Source organism: Lepeophtheirus salmonis, chromosome 5, assembly GCF_016086655.4.
Source record: "Lepeophtheirus salmonis chromosome 5, UVic_Lsal_1.4, whole genome shotgun sequence".
In the NCBI taxonomy this organism is placed as follows: Eukaryota; Metazoa; Arthropoda; class Copepoda; order Siphonostomatoida; family Caligidae; genus Lepeophtheirus; species Lepeophtheirus salmonis.
This window is the reverse complement of record NC_052135.2, coordinates 26,920,770-26,935,154: the sequence shown is the minus strand read 5'-3', so window position 1 is coordinate 26,935,154 and position 14,385 is coordinate 26,920,770. Positions and strand designations below refer to the sequence as shown.

At 30.3% G+C, this 14,385-nt stretch overlaps 1 protein-coding gene across 2 annotated transcripts; it reads left to right on the top strand.

Annotated features, from left to right (window-relative positions):
- The first annotated feature begins 327 nt into the window (after positions 1 to 327).
- LOC121118447 (uncharacterized) lies at positions 328 to 13,225 on the top strand. 2 transcript variants are annotated; one of them, XM_040713030.2, is made up of 8 exons: positions 328 to 1,418; positions 2,200 to 2,418; positions 3,792 to 3,920; positions 3,976 to 4,370; positions 7,828 to 7,946; positions 9,432 to 9,585; positions 12,333 to 12,504; positions 12,574 to 13,225. In XM_040713030.2, the coding sequence occupies exons 1-8, from the start codon at positions 1,377 to 1,379 to the stop codon at positions 12,796 to 12,798; spliced, it is 1,455 nt and encodes a 484-aa protein (XP_040568964.1). In that variant the 5' UTR covers positions 328 to 1,376; the 3' UTR covers positions 12,799 to 13,225. The 2 variants fall into 2 exon arrangements, with proteins under 2 accessions (XP_040568964.1, XP_040568965.1); XM_040713031.2 differs by lacking the exon at positions 328 to 1,418 and adding an exon at positions 1,773 to 1,922.
- Positions 13,226 to 14,385: the final 1,160 nt, after the last annotated feature.

Genomic DNA, 14,385 nt, shown 5'->3' with positions numbered 1-14,385 from the left:
AAGTTTAACTTGTACAATCTACTTATACAAATTATAATTTGTACAGATATATTGACTTATGCACAGCAAACATAAATTGTGCATCCAACAAAAAAAGTATATGTAGTACATCAGCATAAAAACAGTTTTGTACAAAAATTAAGAAAAGGATACAATTCCCATTAATTATTTACTTACAAGCAAAAATTTTGTAGACATGTTTGAATCAATTATAAGATTTGTAATCAAACTTATAGAATAAGTTATGATTCTCTAGAATTTTATTTATAGTTTAGAGTCTAATTTGATTTATGAGACTTTTATTGGCCCCGATATGGGGTTTCAAATATAATTAATCCATTTAGACTATTTTTTGTGGGGCCCAATTTTGGCTACTTTAAATACACCTTGTGGTACGCCCCAATGAGTAATAAGAAAATTTTTGCATTTTGTTGACGGTCCACATATAGTAATTCATTCTGTTTAAAAAAAGAGGAACAAGAATTCAACAACACATTTTCAATTACGGAAGTACAACCAGGGAGTGAAAAACAAAACAAAAAACAAAAGACTCTTGTTCCGAAATCCATGCCTTGGGGGAAATATTATTATTAATATACTACTTTTTACCTACCTAAACATCAAAAAATAAATAAATGAAAGACGGGATATTAATATAATACTATAGTATAGATAGTACTATTACGTTTCACAAGTCGTCTCTACGTTAAGATTGTTTTTTTGTTTTTTTTAAATATATAATATTTGTAATATTATTGGGTCTTGAGAGCTAAAAGGGCTTTCTACCAAGTTACATATTGCATGTTATTATAACTATTGAAATATATTATTTCGTGTGTATACAAAAACAACGTTCACCCTACAATAAGTTTGTAAAGGGGGGACACAAAGCATGTATGTACGTACATACTTTGAAATGGTTGCATCAACGCTTTTGTTTTTCTTTAATTATATGGAAATAAATGAATAATATATGAATTAAATTTCACAGAAATTAATTTATATATATATATATTACAAATTCGGGAGGAAGAAAGGATGGATTTTGGAAAGAGATAGGGAGAAAAGAAGTAAAAAGAGAAAGGCAGAGAGGGAGCGCAAATTAACGGCTTTCTTTTTTAGTATAATTTTTTTCCCTAATGTGTGTTATTTTTTATTATTATTAAAGAAAGATACTAAAAGAAAAAGAAGAAGCAAATCTCCAGTCTAAAATTCCAACAGCCCAAAACACATCATCACATTTTGTGCATGACAATAAAAAAAAATACAAATTAAGCATAATTTTAGTGAAAAAATGTTAAAAATGTGAATTGTGTAGGAGGGGGAAAACGCAGTTAAACACACACCACTACAGACTCCAATCGAATTGTAAGATTATGGAAACCGTGTGGGCTTTCGGAAATAGGTATCCTCATCAGGTAAGAAGAATTATTTTTATTGGTCGATGCCTGGAGGGGGAGAAAGCTAGAGTAGCAGTAGGTGCTGCAGTAGGGACCCGTCCCCTCCGGGCATGCTTCTCCTCCGGCTAACCAATCAGTGAATTATTTTTTTAACAGTAGTGTCTTAATTGATTTTTTTACTTCATACGATATGTAATATATATATATATATATTTAATGGTAGGAGTGGTAGTGGAAGTAGTAGCGGCTAACTTTATATATATTTAAGAGTGTCTGTAAAAAGAAAAAAATAATAACAATAACACAGCGTCTTCATCGCACTCTTTCTTAAAAAGACTTAGCTTCAAGATGGTAAAATGTACGAAATTTTTTGTAACGTCTACATATATGTATTTCTAAGTAATCATGATTTGTATCCTATGTCAGTAAATACAATTATTTTTCTGTGAAAATTGTGAAATTACATTGTGAATATTTATTATCTCTCAAATTCTGAAAAATGGTATGATGACCTTAATGGAGGTAAGGAAAACAAGTGTTTGTGGAATATTTTGCATTCAAAATATAATTTGTCCTACAAAACATTTCATATATTTTTTTTTATATAAAAAAATAATACAAAAATCTGTCAACATCAAACGAATTTTTTTTCTTTGAATGCTGAAATTATCGATTTTCATTATTTTTAATTAGACATTTTCTTTGATCCTTTATTTTTTTATATTAAAACATTATTCCCAAAAAAAACAAAATTCAAAGCCAGGACATTCCATTAGTTATTATATTTCAATTTTTTTAGGAACGTGCTAGTACTTCAGGTTTCCCAGGAGGTCCACGCACTTCAGCAGTATCTGATTTCCATTACTTTCCGTCTCATTTTGCTGCTGCAGCAGCCACCTCGAATCAACAATCATCTTCATCACCTCAAGAGGTCTTCGTGGGTCAGTCTCATGGTCTCTCAGGAGTGGATCCCTATAACGTTACGAATTCACTTCAGCATTTTCATCAGAGTCATCAAGTAATTTCCACTTGATATTATTAGTTACATATATTTTTGTTAGAAATGAAAAAAATAGTTTTAAAAAAGGGGGAAGCAAAGACTTCAAAAAAATAAAAATATATATATATTAATCGTTCTTAACGGAATGAGAACTCAGCAGGAATTCTATTTAGAGATGTTATATTGCTATTGTTGTTGTTTTCCATCCTATTCTACTCTTAAATATGTACTTGAAGTAACGAACGAACTAACACTCATATCGTGTGAATACAAAATGCATTTACAAATACCATTATTCAAATAAAATTATGGAAAACTTCGATTTTTATAACAATTAAAATGAATACTCCATCTAGTAGTTTTTAATTTCTCTTTTACGTACAAGACATTAACAAATGGGCATTACTTCCTTAACACATCCCTAAAACACATACAGAAAAAATAATTTTCTACTGTATAATCATTTTTATCTTATTTTACTCTTAAATAACGAACAAACATTGACATCTTGTAAAAAAAGGCTCTTGAAAACTTCGATTTATAAAGAAGTTAAATGAATATTGAAACTATCATTTTTTTACGTAGAAAGTATTAACGAATGCCATAGCTTAATGATCTTGATTCTTTAAATGCATTTTTTAGCTCAGCAACAACAGCAAGTGCCCTTTTTTTATGCATAACCTAAAGCAAAGTTGACGCATTCAAATAACAGCGTTGCTCATTCTAATAAAAAGTTCTTAGATATCAAATAAGAAATAATAATAATATTGAACCCAGAGGGTTTCTGCTCTTAGCAAAACTTTTTCTTTCTTTTTAGTTTTCGCTCTTCACAAAGTCACTGTGTACTCTACATTTTACTTATCACATCATCATGCAAACAACCATCTCATAAAGAGACAGATAATATATTGATTATAATAACCCCTGTCATTTGTCTTAATTGACATTCATATTATTTCAAATCCTTTTGAGTAACTACGTATGTTAAATCTCAACCATCCCATAAATGGTTGAACAGTGAATGTTATGTATATATATCCATTTAAATAGGGTGGTTTGACATCACTATAATATGTGTTAAGCGAAGGATTTCAATTTCCTGTGAAGGCAATTACTAAGGAAGGGGGAATAAAAATTGAACCATTTTATCAAAGGTTGTCAAGATTTATGATACCCCTTTTTTCTTTTCTTCCGGTTTATTCGATGTATTCTTTCTTCACACAGTCCTGATACCCATTGGCTCAAACATGAAAATATATAAATAATAAAATGCTCAATTTTTCTACATCGTTAATCATTTTGAAATGACATTTTTTTTCCTATTCAAAATATGAAATAATTATATATAAAAAAATACAATTTCGTCATAGTTTATAAATTTTATTCATTAGGTGAACGTTCATGGAAGTTCCGGTTTCAGCTATGATTCTGTACGCCGAGCAGAAGCATATCGACATCATTCATTAGAGGCTCAAGATCCACTCGTACTTCATAATTCAATCAGCTCAATAGAACAACAAGTAAGACTCTATGGCCAATCCATCGATTTTGAAATTAATTTATTTGTTATACTAGACATTAGAAACCGAATCTCCGGGTGTTTATCCCTCTCCAGATCACATTCCATTTCCAATTAAAAAGGAATTTGGCCTTCCACGCAATTCTTCTATCTCCTCCTCTGGTCATCACCCCTACCACCCCAATGCGCATGTCTCACACCACCTCTCCCCACATCACACCCCCCATCATCATCACGGCCACCACCATCACAGCCACAGTCTCTCTGCCTCTAAATTAGGGCCACCTTCCGACTACTCTCCTCCACAATCCGATGTATTCTGCTCTGTTCCAGGACGTCTCTCTCTTTTGAGTTCTACTTCCAAGTATAAAGTCACGATTTCAGAGGTTCAGAGACGACTCTCGCCTCCCGAATGTTTGAATGCCTCTCTACTTGGAGGTGTTTTACGGAGGTAAGAAAACCATTTGGTCGTATCTTAGTCTTTGTTTTGTTGAGTCGTATACTCCTTGTGTACATAACTAACTAATATAGGATGATGAACATCTGTGAATTGAGCAAACAGTTGCCATATTGCTAATACGAACCCCTTGAATTTTAAATAGAGAGAAAAAAATATATAAAAATCTAATTTCTGTTTCTTCTTTAATACACCATACATACATACATCCAGCCACATTTCCTCACAAAAAAGAGTAAACTTTGATCTTTGATTTTGTTTTCTATTTTTCTTTTGATAGGGAGTTCATTACAAATCAATTTGAAATGGTTATATACAATAAACATAAATATGTATATATACATTATTTGTTCATAGAATATCTATAAGAAATTTCACACGAGTTATACGAACCATCAAATCGTAATCATAACAACATAATTCACGCCATTTTCCCACAAAATCAGGAAAAAGACAAAAAGCGTTCGTACAACACTTCTTTCAAGTCTCCAAATACACCACATAGGTATGTGTTGTGTCATCATTGAAATAATCTTGAACACAAATCGAGAAAGGGAGAAAATTCAAATTTATTTATTTAACTTAATGTATAAATACATTCGAATATTTCATAGAGATATTTGAGTCAAAATATGCTTTGTATTCAAATTTGTGGGATGACTCAAGATACACAATAGTTTTAGCTGTAGTTTATAATCTTTATTTGGCTTCAGAGATTTATATTGTCCCCATTATGGCCCTTTCGAATAAAATCAATCAATTTCTCCTTCTTTTATTGTAACGACCAACTTTGGCTATTTTAAGTACAATTTTTGACACACCCAATGATTTAATAAGAATACTTTGATGATATAAATTGATGATAACTTGTCAAAAATACAAATCCACTCTCAATCCAAACTCAATTCTAGCTTGCTTTTAAAGTTGACGTGCCACATTTATAATATACTTTTTTCAAACAATCTATGAAGAGCACCATAGGGCGAATAAGTACTTTTAAAGCTGTGTTAGAGTTGAATGGGGGTTAGAGAGTTATTCATTTTTCTAACAAAAGTTCCTAGTAAAAAAAAAAATAGAAATACTAATCATACAACAAAATAAATGATTGATGGTTTGCAAAGTATCTACAAAACCATTTCATTGTATTTATCTATGAGGGGAACGAGAAAGAGAGTTATAACAACTCCATAAGGGTTGTAATATCACATGGTGTGAAAATGAGATGGTGTCAAATATCTTTTATACGTTGTTTTATTCTTTCATTTTGTCACACACACAAAAAAAAAAAAAAACCTGCGTGTGGTCACGATAAGTAGCAGGGTTACAACATATTCTGTTCCAAATATGGAAATAATAAAATGGTTGGAGACAATAAAACAAAAACACACCCTCCATTCTATTACTTTTACTCTCTTTTCGTTATTCATACAAACAACATCAACTGATGGTTGTAACTTCATAAATCAACTCTATTTATTTATTTTTTCGGATTCCTCTCTCTTTTTGAAATAATTACAGAGTAATAATTTATTATTAAGTCTGCGAAATTTAAAGTCATATATTTTTTTCCTTAAATACTTAATGGTTCAAGGCACGTTTTCATATTTATGGTTTTTTGCCAGTATATAAATCTTGTATGAATGGCTTATTATCATTATTTATATAATAATAACGACTTCTTGAATTAAGTGTAATTTTATATTAAATATATTTATTCTGTTTGCTGCAAAATTTTATTGTTTTTTAAATAGCATCTAAATAACAATTATTATCTCAATGAAATGTAAAGGAAACTTTGCAGGAAGCCAGCTAGAATGATTATTTTCAACATTTAGCTTGCATTAAATTTGTATTCTTCCATAAACTGTCGTCAACTTCAACCGAAAAATTATTCTCACTAATCCTTTCTTAACGCTGCAAATTGAACTTAAATAGTCAGAGTTGATTGTCACAATAAAGGAATGAGAAATAGCCATATCTATTTGAAAGAAGCTAAATCGGGACCACTTAAATCGAATCAAGGTTTTAAACTATATTTAAAACTCTTGTTCATACTATGTCAACCCACAAATTTGAATCCAAAGCCTTTAATTGGCTAGAGTAAATCTATGAAATATTGCCTTGTATGTACACATATATGAAATAAAGAAATATATTGGGATTTTCTCTTTTTCTTGATTTTTAATTAGGATCGTTTTGATTTTGACACGCCATATATGAAGTAGACTTAGTTATGTTTGATGTACCTGAACTATAGTGGCACATGGACACCAGCGGAGCCTAAATTTCATGGGGCCAAATTAAGTCCTAAGGGGTGTCTGTAGGATTTGATTTTGAGAGGGGCAGGGCCGTGACTAAGATTTTTAAGGGGGGAGGGAGTTTTGGTTTTTTTGAGAAATGTGGCAGAATAATTCTTTTTTATAATTGGCAAATTTGTAGAAAAATTTACATTTTATTAGAAAGAGATTATTTTCAACGAATAATCTTATATATTGAAAGTAAAAATTCGTAATTTTTTTTTCAAAAGTAATAACTATGTTACTATAACATTTTTCGATGGCGAAATCCCCTTAATATTTCAACTAACCCTCTTCCATCACTCTAAACAAAAATCATGTGGACACTTGTGTAAGTAGCTGTGAATTCCCAGGAACGATATTTAAAAAAAATATTTTTTGTGGAAGAAGTATCGAAAAGTATTGGTATACCGATAATAATTTTGGTACTGGAAGATGTACATGTATATTAGTGTGGGGACGACCATTGGTAGAATCAAACATGTATATATATAAAAACTCGTATATCTTAAGTATAAGAAATATTCCCGATTACGACATTGACATCTATTTGAAATTAAAGAAGATTAATTATCTTTACCTACCTAATGAACATGAAATGCTTTGATTAATGGGGGAACAAAATAATTAGCTATATTTGTTAAGACTTCTTTTTGAAATAGTTGAGATTATGGCTCTTTATTGAGAGTGTGTGTGGGGGGGGGAGGAGGAAGATTCAAATTGATAATTAATATGTAACAATATACTCCGCTTAGTCTGTATTCTATCTATTGGGTTTTGGTACGGGGTTTCATTAATTTGAAAAACATCATATATAAAAATGTAAAAAGAATAAATAGTTTGACGTCTTAACAAGTTAGGTATATTAGTGAAACCTGGGTATTACCGATAAATATTATTATTATTTCATTTGTAGATATATACTCGTATATATATAATTTAAGAGTAACCCTACTAAAACAGATCAAAAATAAAAACTTACATTGATACTATCTGTATTTTTCATCTAGCACAAAAATATTTTTATTTTAATATTTTGTTCACAAAAAATATATATAAATTGAACCGGTTTTTTTTAATATTTTGCCTTCTCTATATTTTGTGGCTCTGTTCAAAGGATTCTTTAATCATAATCGTCTGTTTATTTTCAACAGAGCAAAATCCAAAAATGGTGGACGGATGCTTCGTGAAAAGTTAGATAAAATTGGAATGAGTCTTCCAGCGGGACGTCGAAAAGCCGCCAATGTCACTCTTCTCACCTCCCTTGTTGAAGGTAAGAAATACTACAGAGTTTAGAGACTCGGTCTGAGATCGAACTTTTACAGACTCGATTCTTAGTGATTTTTTCTAGACGGATATTTCGGTCCAAAGTTCAATTTGAAATCGTAGACCGAAATGGTCTTGCAATCTTTTTTATCTTTTTCTAGAAATAAGTAATTAATATTTTGGAACTTGATGAAGAACTGTGTGACCAGAGTTCAGACTAAAATTGAAAATAATTAGTTAATACTAAAACGGTCATATATCAGTCTAAGAAACTCAATACTAATAAGTACAATAATCTTCATTACGACAATCTCTATTTTCGATCTTCATCGGCGACGTCTTCCATGGGAAGATCGTAATTACCTGTAAATTATCTATTGGCACATTCTAACAGAAACAAACTTTTTTTTATTTCAATTGATTTTCGTTCAATCACAATTTAATTTTTGCTTCTAAGTTCAACATATCTATGTACGTAGATATAATCAATTTTCTTTTCTTTTTGACTCATTCATTTGGCTTGTGGGAAGATCATTATTCACTATATCAACAACAAAAATAATAACGAAAAAACATAAATGAAATTTCCCTAAATCGTTGATGAAAAGTAAGCTAGTAGGCAAGTCTAGCACAGTGGTTTTCAAATTGTGCGTTCCACAGCATCTTAAAGTGCACTCCACTGCACTCCTCAAATATATATTTTGTCTAGTACAGACATAAAAAGTAAGCAATTATGCATTGTCCATTAATGTGAGCTTGGATTTTCAGACCTTCGCTACAGTTAAGTGTTAAAAGAGAGGACCTCATCAATACATTGATGAGGAAGTGAGAGTTGAATAAATCGCAAGATCTCATCAAACTCAGTTTATTCATTAACCAGGAATAAATAAACATGAAGGACATATATTCATTAAATGCGTTCTTTTTCTTTATATTTAAATTAATTATAAGATATTAGTCTTATTTTGTATAGAGTACACCAGCAAGTATATGTAGTATTGTAAGTACGCTCAGAATATATGAAGTTTGAGAACCACTGGACTACCCTTTTCAATGTTGTCCATAGAAGTGAGTAGTAAGTACATATATAGATAGAAGACGATGGGAGTTTCCTATTTTGCCTCAGTGTATGTTCAAAAAAGGTGCGTAAGAAATGCAAATACCCAGGAGATGGGATTCCCTATTTATCCTCTGGCTTCGTCCCCGTCAGCTATAAGTTTTTATTTTATTTACCCCTTTCCCCCCTATATGTGCTTCTGTTTCTCTTTCTATCATTTGTTGTTGGTTGATTGGTTACTTCATATATATATCTATATAGAGAGAGAGAAGAAGAAGACATTTCTTCTCTCTAAGCAGTGCCTAAAGGCTAAGGTTCCTTCTAGGAAGAAACTTCACACACTGTACAAATTGAATTTCATGATAATATCTACACTTCCAATGACCTTGAACTCACAACATATGCAAATATCTTTTCATCCCTCCTTCATTATAGGCGAGGCAATCCATATGGCAAGAGACTTTGGTTATAGCTGTGAAACAGAGTTCCCAGCACGACAAATTGCCGAATATTTCTGCAATCAGCAACAACATTCAACCACGGACGCCAGTGAACTATATCGGAGAAAGGATCTAATTCTAGCTGCAAAGTAAGTTAATCCAAAACATCATGCATACATTAAATGGCGTACGTACACATGTAATTAGAACTGAAATATCAAGCTTTGGCAATATTGCTTCAGATTTTATAATAATCCCACAAACAATGGATGTCATGTAAAATATTTGAATCACGTACTTATCAAACCATTGGCTCTTATCATCTTGAGGTCATTTCTGTATGTACTACATAAACGTAATTACATATTTTATATGTCAGATGTTTAAAAAAGGCTTCCTTGCAATATTTTATTAAAACACCTTTTTATTTAAGAAAGGAAAAAAAAAAATACGTGAGATACTAAAATATATGCATTTCACGTAAAACATTTCGTAAATTGTTTAGAAGTTAGATCATGTGGTATATTTGGTTCTTATTCAATCTCTGTTGGTATACGTATACTTAGGTATAACAATTTTAAAGAGTTAAATAAATAGTAGACATAAAAATGGACATAAAAACAGCAAGAAGTACCTTAATGATGAGAATCACCTGTTTGAATTATTTTTATATATATTTTTTTCTCTTATGGTTTTAATGAAAAAAAAAAAGAAATTAAAAAAATAGGAAAAAATGTTTAATTTTATCTGATATTGAGATCAAAAAACAAAAACAAGGAAAAAAAACTTTCTGTAACAACTTTATTAGGTCATTTTTTTTTCTTGAAACTTTTCTTATGTACTCGTACCTATGTTGTGAAGTAATTAATAACGAAATAAGATTTTTTTCTTCTTTAAAAATAAATGTTTTTTCTCCAAAATATAATCTTTATACATATATATATTAATATAATCGATCTTACAAGTATTTAAAACATAAATGCAAGTAAAAGAAGAAAGAAGATAATTGATGTAAAAATAAGATAAAACTCTATTACGAGATTGAAAAGAAAAAAACAATATTCTAAACATGAAACAATTATGTCAATTTTTTTATCTCTTATTTTATCATATTAATATTTATTCTTCCATATGGCTCAAGATTATTTTGTATGTGAGTAGTTAAATTTTACATACATACCATCGCCAATTATCCTACTATTTTTGGGAGATGATACAATCGCTTTTTATTATGGTAGTATCAGTACTTAATATTATACTTAAAATCAATCTTTGAAAAACGTCCCACATTTTAAAGGGCTCTCTACAACCAAAAGGTTGTAGCATTTGCACTTGTTCTCGTCACCGTTCTTGACTGGGGATCCCGAGCTGGATACAGTTTGAAAAAAAAAATATATATGAGAAGTTCATTTTCAAAACCAGTTATTTTCAACCTTCAGTTTTAATACATTTATATAGTATTTTGACGGTATAAGTACATAATAAACCTTTTTAATGTTTCAATGTGAGCTATTTTTATTTAATATAAATAAAATATACACGATTCATTCCAAAATTAATTCCATTTGAGTTTTTTTTAAAGCAGTGTTTTCCAGTGTTTGTGTTTTATTGGTTAAAATTAGCAATCCAAATCTCTCATTGGCTGACCTAATTATTCATTTTAATTTTATTTTTAGGACTAAAACAATTAATTTCACTAAAAGTAATTCTCTCTGTGAAAAAAAACATTTTTCACTACTATTTTACGCTGGTTATTGAGCACCTTCTTGGACTAACATCTGGTATAATTTACATTGTATATATATTTAAAAAAAATAGAACTAACTGGCTTTGAAAATTTATTCCTCATATACACTAAGGACCATACAAAATAGGATTGACCTTTTTTAAAAATGGCTCATTTAAAAAATATATTACTTTCTAAACAAAGTCATTAAACAAAAAATAGATACCATTTATTGAAAACGCAATAAGAAGACTTGGTCTTTTTTTAAAAAGGGTGATTTGAACAAAAAAAAAAAAAAAAAAAAAGTGCCTTCATTTTATTTTTATGAAGGAGAGAAAAATGCACCAGAATAGTTTGTCGTTATTCTTTTTTTTTAGGCCTACTTAAAATTTTATTATTATTCTAAAAATTTGGCCCTTCAGATCTAGGACGGTATCGGAGATGACGTCAATATATTGGGACCAATGCATCCCCTTTTCAATAACCATGAATTATATTCAGCATTACTAAAAAGGGCATATTCTTCATATATCCAACATTCCACAGAGTTTCCTGACCATCAGTTATCATTATAATTATTTCTCCAATCATTGTCTATAGAACCTTTTTCATGGGTAGATATGACTTGATCTTCAATGATTAACTATTTTCAGGCCCTTTTGTTCTATTTAAAGCTCATTGTATATACTTTTTTTGTCTATTCCTTTTTATCAGTCTTACATACACAATTTATATCAACATTTTTATAAAGATACTAATTTTTACAAGGCTTTATTTTTTCCTTCCTTCCTCTAATTACCTTCTCTTTCTCTTGATTTATAAAAAGAAGAAGAACTCACTAGGAGGTAAAAATGTCTATGGTTGTTACTTGTTACATCTTGACTATTTCATAGCATGACTCTTTAAATTTCAGACCATTTACCAAGATACATACATACAACTAATTCAAATTTTTGTTCGCCATATACAAAAAATGTTCATAAATAGCCATTGCATTGATGAGATGACTGTTATTATTGGCCTCAATCTTTTATATTTAAGGTAGCAGCATATGGGCTGGTTTGATTATTACTATAATTGTTCAGCTCAATTACACCCCCCCCTCCCTCATGGACCCCTTGATCTCAATCTGAATCTGTTGTAATCTCTATTTTCTATTCGTAATCCTAGGGTCATTACAAAAGAATTAATGGATTTGCTTAATCAGGATCGTAGTCCTCTCTGTAACACACGTCCACAAGTCATACTCGACTCCAGCATTCAACGTCATCTGACACATTTCTCTCTTATTACGCATGGTTTTGGCTCACCTGCTATAGTAGCTGCGCTCTCAGCCGTCCAAGTAAGTCCACAGCACCAAACCTTTCCCGTGATTCACTAATTATAATTATTCTTATACTTAATATTACAGAACTATTTGAATGAAAGTCTCAAATACATTGAGAAATCATATCCAATGAATGGACATTTGAGCAGTGGTGGACAGCCCGAAGGTGCGCCGTCGCATCATTCCACCAACAACAACTCTAGTAGCAGTAATAGCACTAACAACAACAATTCTTCTTCCGTCAACAGCTCACTAGACACAAAACCCATACATTTAGATCAAAAAAACTTTGAACTTAAGAAAATATGAAAAACAACAGAAAAAACCCAGATTAAACAGTGATATGCCAATAGATATTGTTAAACCAACCATTTTTTTCTCAAGACATATTCTTCTTATTATTTTGCCACCTGGTTCACCTGTGTTTTGTTATCCATATATACATCTTATATATTATTTATATACATACATTAATTATTATTATTATAATTGACTTGAAAGCATACATACATACATACGTACATTCACCCAACCTTTTTTTTTCTCCCTCTCTTGTGTTAGTGCAATAATATTAAAAAAATAATATCTTTTCTTATGTCTCCATATCAGTTCATACACCCCAGCCCCTTATGTCTACGAAATATCTAAATAATATATCAATCTATAAATACATATTATATAATTATTATTATACTGAATAACAAATCAATAAAATAAACTTAATAGAAAAAGGTCACACAAACTTGTACTCAATTAATGGGGGACTTCATTCTTTTTGGACTCAGGCGTTTACCTTAGGGATTATACTTATAGACCAAAAAAGGAATAAAAAGCAACGACTAAAAATCCTTGTCTACATAAATACAATTTCAGAATGAATGAAAGCTTTTTAACACCTTCTAACCTAATTTTCCGCTTACATATATCTTTTATCCTTTAATTAAAATCATTTTTAGAAAGTTTTATTCGGGGAAAGAAAAAAATAAGTAAAATAAATAAATAACTTCTTAATTAAGTAAGAGATGAGAGAGAAGGTCGGAAATGACTTTAAATAACTATATAAATAGAAAGGATGTGTGAACTATTCCTCAAATTCCCGGGTTTGCTTCAAGGCTTGATTGATATTCAATACATGTTTTGATCTAGTTTGAGTTTTTTCTTGTTTTTTTTTCTCGTCCATCCCATGGAAGTTCCTTGCTCTTAACAAATTCATACAGAGTGATTGACTTCCTTTCTCCTTAAAGCCTCAAGGAGGTTCTTTAAAAACTAATAATTCGCATCATATTTTGTCAATGCGTTGATGAATTTTTATTATCGAATGTTGTTTTTATTATATTTTATTTAATTTTTTCTTTAAAAAAGTTCCTTGAGGATTTAATTTTTTTTTTCTTCATTTTTCTTTAATGTCTTGAGGGTTTTTTTGGGTTATTTTTCTTCTTTCTCTGTATTTTTGTTTTTTTAAGATATGTACATATAAGCACAATAATTATGGATAAATCTACTTTCATTTTGTGGTAGTGGTGACGAAGAACCATGACGGAGTCTCATTATGTAAACCTATGTATTTGAATTACCTTCGAGACAATGTTTATAGGTAGATAGTTAAACTGTTGTTGAAAAGTGGATCACGAATCAACAAGTGTATTAAGATATTTTTTTAAAATCTCTGCATCCTGATTATTTTTATTCTTTGCCCCTAAGAAATTCCATATTTCCTGTATCAAATAATTGATGGTTAAAGCAGCTCTGTCCTAGGGGAGACGTGGGACAGTTGCTACACCTTTTTCTATTCTATCAATTAGTGGAAGTTGGATATCAGAAATAGAGACGCTAAAATCTACCACAATGTTGAAATTGATGAATTTGATTTAGTTATTCCAGTAAAAAAATATCAAG